Genomic DNA, 7,224 nt, shown 5'->3' on the forward strand with positions numbered 1-7,224 from the left:
GGACTGGTACTGGGGCATGAGCTCAGGACCTGGAGGATGCTACCCCTTAGCTTTTTCATTCTATTTAGCACTCTACTACCTGAGTCGCTACTCCCAGCTTTTTTTGTGGGGGGTCCGGTCGTGGGGCCTGAACTCTGGGCCTGGGCGCTGTCCCTCAGCTCTTCAGCTCAAGGCTAGGGCTCTACCATTTGAGCCACAGCGCCACTTCCGGCTTTTTTCTTTTTGCTTATGTGGTGCTGAGGACTCGAACCCAGGAGCTCATGCATGCAAGGCAAGTGCTCTACCACTGAGCCACCTTCCCAGCCCCATACTTCCAGCTTTTTTAAATTGGAGACTTTCTTGCTGATGCTTCAAACCATTATCTTTTGATCTCAGCTTCCTGAGTAGCATTGTAGGCATGAGCCATGGGCACCTAGTTAAGAGACAGGACATTTTTGATGCTTGTGATCATTATTTCCTGTGATACCCTTAGAATTATTCTGTAATGTTGAAACATATTGACAGTGAGGTTTACTTAGCATTTCTCTGTGGATTAAGATTTTGTGTCATTTCCTTCTTAAAAAGTCAGGTGGTAGCTGGGAAGGTGGCTCAGTGGTAGAGTGCTTGCCTTGCATGCATGAGGCTCTAGGTTCGATTCCTTAGCACCACATAAGCAGAAAAAGCCAGAAGTGGCGCTGTGGCTCAAGTGGTAGAGTGCTAGCCTTGAGCTGAAGAGCTGAGGGACAGCAACCAGGCCCAGAGTTCAAGACCCACAACTGACAAAAAAAAAGAAAAATAGCTGGTTAGCCAGGCACTGGTGGCTCATGCCTGTAATCCTAGCTACTCAGGAGGCTGAGATCTGAGGATCCTGGTTCAAAGCCAGCCTGGGCAGGAAAGTCTGTGATACTCTTACCTCCAATTGACCACCAGAAAATAAAAAAGTCACACACAAAAAAACAAAAAACCACACAAAAAGTCAACTGGCTATTTAGTGCCTGCCTGAAAATCACCAAAATGCCACAACATATTTGAAAATTCTATAATATTGCCGGACGGCCTTTCATTGCATTGCCCTACACACCACAACCAAACTTCTATAACTTGTCACTTTTGAAAGACAGCTTTTCATTTGCCTAGCTGAGCTTCTCAATTCCTGAGACTTACAGGTGTGCATGGCGAGGACCTGGCCACCTTCTAGATTTCAAGTCTTAGCAAAATGCTTGTGAGAATATTTCAAGGTAGTGGAAGGCAAATTTAAATTAAACGAATGTGTTACTAAGAATAGAACATAATTTTTAGTAGCAATTGCAGAAGCCCCTCTAAGCATGTGAGTTCACACAAACACATAAGTCCTCATGCTAGCTATGGGTACAACGTCAAGGCCATTCCTTGTAACTGATTAGGGCCTATCAATATCAATTTAAGATACTGTGGAAGTGTGGCTGAAGTGGTAGAGTGGCAACCTTGAGCAAAAAAGCCAGTCAAGAGCTGAGTTCAAGCCCCTGTACTATCATACATGCACACAAAAGATGCTTCTCACAAATTTCAAGAAGTGGGATTTATTATTATGAAAATGAATAGTTTATCTGGGAGATGGTAGCTCAAACCTGTAATACTAGATACTCAGGAGGCTGAGATCTGAAGATCATGGTTCAAAGCCAGCCTGGTCAGCGAAGTCTGTGAGACTCTTATCTCTAATTAACCACCAGAAAACCGGAAGTGGTACTGTGGCTTAAGTGGCAGAGCATTTACCTTGAGCTGACAGCACCCAGGCCCAGGCCCAGGGTTCAAGCCCCAGGACTGAAAAAAAAAAAGGAAATAAATAGTTAAAAAATTTTCATTTTAGCCAGGTGCCAGTGGCTCACGCCTGTAATCCTAGCTACTCTGGAGGCTGAGATCTAAGGATCGTGGTTCAAAGCCAGCCTGGGCAGTAAAAGCTGTGAAACTCTTATCTCCAATAAATTACTCAGAAAACCAGAAGTGGCTCTGTGGCTCAAGTGGTAGAGTGCTAGCCTTGAGCTGAAGAGCTTAAGGACAGCACCCAGGCCCAGAGTTCAAACCCCATGACCAACAACAACAACAACAAAAAAATCATTTTAAACACAAGAAAGTGTGGTTTTCATTGTCATTGATAAGAGCTGCTTCAAGGAAAATTCCTCTCACTTGTACATAAGTCAAGCCTGGAGTAGCACCTTTCATCTTTGGGATCAGATGTGTGGGAACTGTAGTCATTGAATCACTAATGTCAGATGGAATGGTGAAGATGCTAAGATTGCTGCAGGTAACTGGGTTCAGCACTACCTTGCCAGCAGGAACCCGAGTTCAGATCACAGCTCTTTGGAAAAACAGATTTCTGTAACTGTGAACAATCAATTGTGATAAGTCAACTACTTTTGGACCAGCCCAGATTTCTATACTTAAAGATAAATCCTCCTTTCTGCTTTTGAGGATCTGTTATGATTCTTACATTTAATAATTGGTTTTCCTGTTTTATTGTTATGTGAGATTTCCTGTGTTTGTTACAATACTCATTCTTTCTGTTATTAGGCTAGTTAGGAAGTACCAGATCCTACTGTTAGTTAATAAAGTGTAACAAAACAGGTGGGAGCTCAAGTGGTAAAATATTGTTTAGCAAGATCAAATCCCTGAGTTCAAACCCCAGTACCACAAAATACATATATACATACATACATACATTCATACATACCAAAACTTTCATTACAATAAAGACACAAGAATGAATTTGTCTGTATTTGTCTAGGGTTCCTATGCTGACCTGCCCATCTTTGTTATGGCTCTTGTGAGGTTTTTTGTGGGTGGCTTCCGACCTACTGGTGGGAAGGGAAGGGCTCTATTCTTTCCTAGACTGTCTCTCAATCCCATCCCGTTCCCCCCACCCCTCTTTTTTTTGGTAATAGGGCTTGAATTCTGGGCCTGGGCCTGAGCACTGGCCCTGAAGGCGAGTGCTCTACCTCTTAAGCCACAGTGCCACTTCCATTTTGCTGGTGTATTGGAGATAAGAGTCTCATGGACTTTCCTGCCCAAGCTGGCTTTGAACCATGATCATGATCCTCAGATCTCAGTCTCCTGAGTTGCTAGCATTATAGGTGAGAGCCATTGGCGCCTGGTTCCCTCCCTTCTTTTTTATTTTTTTATTTTATTTATTTTTGTCCGTCATGGGGCTTGAACTCTGGGCCTGGGTGCTGTCCCTCAGCTCTTCAGCTCAAGGCTAGCACCCTACCACTTGAGCCACAGCACCACTTCTGACTTTTTTCTGCTTACATGGTGCTGAGAATCGAACCCAGAGCCTCATGCATGCAAGGCAAGTGCTCTACCACTGAGCCAACTTCCCAGCCTATCCCTTCTTTTCTTTTTTTTTTTTTTTTGGTCGGTCGTGGGGCTTGAACTCTGGGCTTGGGCGCTGTCCCTGCACTCTTCAGCTCAAGGCGAGCACTCTACCACTTGAGCCATAGCGCCACTTCCAGTTTTCTAGTGGTTTATTGAAGATAAGAGTCTCACAGACTTTCCTGCCCAGGCTGGCTTTGAACCATGATCCTCAGATCTCAGCCTCCTGAGTAGCTAGGATTACAGGCATGAGCCACTCGCGGCGCCTGGCTCTATTCCTTCTTTTTTATCAGACCATATTGTGGATTGTAAGAAAGCAGATTTGCTGAATTGTAGCCTAAAATCCTGGAGTTAAAACTGGCACAGTTTTTGCTTTTATTTATTTTTTTGGTGGTTCTGGGAGTTGAACTCAGGGCTTCATGCTTGCTAGGCATGTGCTCTCCTATTGGAGCCACACTGTTCTCCGGCCCCCCTCCCCCAAGTCCTCTTTTCACCTTCCATTTCATTCTGAGGTCAGTTACTTAGCTTTTACCCCAAATTCTAGGATCAGTTTTGTGTATATATTCCAAAAGTAGTTCTGTTGAAGTAGGGCTGTCTTAGCAAGTTCCAGATACTTTTCCCATTTGTCATCTTCTGTCTGTAACATTCCTGCTAAGTTCATTTTCTTCCTCTTGATTTACAAGCCCTGCTTCTTCCTAGATCTTGATTACTCTCTGTAATTGTTGTTTATATCAGATCAGTGGGTGCTATGTGTTCTGATAGTGGTGACTTTAACTGTGTTTAACTTCCTCAAAGCTAAGCCTAGTTATTTTGAGTAATGACAGTGTGTCATACTGCTCCCTGCTGATATTTTAGAAAGCACTTGCACATTTTCTCACTGAAGCCTCCCTGGAAATAAGATAGAGGTTCTGGGTTCAGGTAACATGTAAGTTTGGTTCTAGAACCTACGTCTGCCAACTTCTAGTGCAAGTGTTTGCTTTGTTTTTACTGTTCTGCTTTGCTTCATTCCCTGTAAGTTTCAGAAATGTAATAGTAAATGTGTTCCTATCTCCTCCTAATGGGGTGTTTTCCCCAGGGCCTAGACCTGTTGCCAAATGCTGTTCAACTTTTTTCAGATCTACACTAACAGTGATGAGGATGAATAATATTCTCTTTCTGAGTTTACTCCTAAAGCCTTGTTTATAGTTATAGCCCAGTCTAGCTTTGTGAGGAGAGGTCATCTATGGTGCTGGTTAGTAGCTCTCAAATGCTTAGCACTCACTGGCAGTAAGTGCTTCTGGATCATAAATTGCCATCCGCACAAAAATAAGCTTTCCTTTGCACATGCACAAAGTGCTTTCCAGAAACCAACTTTCAGAGGACTAGGAGAACACTGTCTTGGGCTGGGAGCAGTGGAAGCAAGCAGTGAACTCCCATATGTGCTGCATGGGGGTTTGTGCTTTGTGGATGCAGGGATCCTAACAGGCTTTCTGCTGCAGAAACTCAAACTCTAAAGAGAACTGAACTGATCAAGAAGAGGTAAACATCATCAGTGTTTTTGTCCTCTTCTCCAAAGTTTGGGAGCCTCTGGTGGAGCAAGTAATTGGGATTCCTACAGTGACCATTTCACCATTGAAACCTGCAAGGAGACAGATATGCTGAACTACCTCATCGAATGCTTTGACCGAGTTGGAATAGAAGAAAAAAAAGCACCAAAGGTACCATGAGACAGTTTTACTTAGAAAAGAAGAACTGGGGTGTCAGTGGCTCTTGCCTGTAATCTAGCTACTCAGGAACCTGAGATCTGAGGATCATTGTTTAAATTCATCCTGGGTAGGAAAGTCCACAAGGCTCTTTATCTTCAATTAATTACAGAGAAACCCAGAAGTGAAGCTGTGGCTCAAGTGGTGGAGTGCCAGTCATTTGGGATTTTTTTGTTTGTTTGTTTTGTTTTGTTTTTGTTTTTTTACTAGGACAAAATATCTGAGAATATCAACAAAGGAGAAAAGGTTTATTTTTGACTCAGAGTTGAAGAAGTTTAAGTCCCTGGTTGGTGGTTTTAATTCTGGGCTGTGACATCAAGGCAGAGGGTGTGTGTAGCAGAGCACAGTTGCTGGCCTCATAGCAACCAGGGAGCACACAGAGACAGAGAAAGGAAGGAGGGGATAGGATAGACCAGGGTACACCCTAATGATCTACTTCCTTCAGCCAGGACCTACCTCCTGTATCACCTATGAATTAATTCATCAATAAATTAACCCATTGATTTATTCAGAGCCCTCATGAGCTAGTTATCTCCCTAAAGCCCACTTCTCTAACACAGGAAGGCATTTTAGATTCAAACAGTAGCACTGCCAGTCTGTGGCAATTGTAATAACAGTAAGCAACACCATGAAGCACATGTAGATTAGATGACATTAACTCCACTTTAGCTTGAATTCTCTACAGGTGCTCAGAGTTACAAGTAGCCCTGTGCATGATATATCTTCTTTCCATGATAGGGATAAGCAAATGAATGACAAAGGTTAAGTTCATTATGGTAAAATTACTTAAATGATGACTTGCAGGGCTAGGTTTAAACTGAAGAAATACATATTTTGTACTGACTTGACTTCCTTACTTTTTCATTTTATTCTTAGTTTATTACCTAGTTCTAGTTTTGCATTAGAAAACTAATCTCGATGTCCACCTGTTTTGGCAGTACTCAAGTTTGAACTCAGGTTTACACTCATGCTAAGCAGGTACTCTGCCTCTTGAATCCCACCTGTAGTCCCACTTGTTAGTATTGTATTTGTAAAGGGCCTCTTTGAGGATTATTGTACTTGACCTGTGGGGGTGGGGGGAGAAGATCACATGTTTTTCTATTTACCCCTTCTCTGACTACATTTCACTTTTAGCACTTTGTTCATTATGAATAAAAGAATAAAATGCCATTTTCCAGCCATTACGTTCTTATGACATTTGTCAGTTTTCAACAGCATGATGTTAGTACTTTGCTTCTTGTCCTGACAACTACCTTCCTTTTCCAGATGTGCAGCCAGCCAGCAGTCAGCCAGCTCCTGAGCAACATCCGCTCACAATGCATATCGCACACCGCATTAGTACTCCAAGGTTCCCTAACACAGCCTAGGTATGTTATGAAAGATTGTTATGTGGCTGTGTGATAACACCTTGCACCTGGTTGGATCACTCCATTGTCTGAAAAGCGAAAATGTTTGACTTAGTAATCTGAGATTCCTTTTCTTCTCTAAAATGTTTTCTTACTCATCTTGTAAAATATGAGGTATAAAAGACATGAGTTAGACCTAAGGAGTGTTTTTTGAAATAGATCAGTATTGAATTATGTGGAGACCAGTAAAGAAAACTAGTAATTTAGTTTAAAACTACCTGAACTTGGTAGAGGCATCATATAAAGTGTATGTATCATTACTTCCCATGTAGTACATACCAGTTTATGTTACTTAGTAATTAAGAATAATGTGTAGAATAGATTCACACAGATACTACATTATATTTTATTTTATTACATGACGTTCCATAAAATACTTTGTATATTTCTTTTATGTAAAAATAATTCTAAATGAAAAGTGGCACAAAGTTAAATTTGTACATTCTTCTTGTTATATCCTGTACCATACCCACATGTTTTTTAAGCTTTTTTGTTTATCCTAGTCCTGGGGCTTGCGGGGTTTTTTTTGTTTTTTTGGTCAGTTCTGGGGCTTGAACCCAGGTCCTGAGCACTGCCCCTGAGCTTCTTTTGCTCAAGGCTAGCACTCTATCACTTGAGCCACAGCACCACTTCTAGCTTTTTCTCTTTATGTGATACTGAGGAATTGACCAGGCTTCATGCATGCTAGGCAAGCACTCTACCACTAAGCCACCTTCCCAGCCCGGTTCTTGAGTTTTTTAAGCTCAGTGCTA

The 7,224-nt window shown here is 42.1% G+C and overlaps 1 protein-coding gene across 2 annotated transcripts in view; it reads left to right on the top strand.

Moving 5' to 3' along the window:
* Window positions 1-7,224, top strand: part of Ube4b (ubiquitination factor E4B) — a 123,179-nt gene that overhangs the window by 60,377 nt on the left and 55,578 nt on the right. For both annotated transcript variants that reach the window (XM_013034507.1, XM_013034514.1), the window contains exons 7-8: window positions 4,880-5,021; window positions 6,333-6,433. In XM_013034507.1, the coding sequence (XP_012889961.1) occupies window positions 4,880-5,021; window positions 6,333-6,433 (243 nt within the window). The remainder of the gene's footprint in view (window positions 1-4,879; window positions 5,022-6,332; window positions 6,434-7,224) is intronic.

This window comes from Dipodomys ordii, unplaced genomic scaffold (assembly GCF_000151885.1).
Source record: "Dipodomys ordii isolate 6190 unplaced genomic scaffold, Dord_2.0 Scaffold6, whole genome shotgun sequence".
Lineage (NCBI taxonomy): Eukaryota > Metazoa > Chordata > Mammalia > Rodentia > Heteromyidae > Dipodomys > Dipodomys ordii.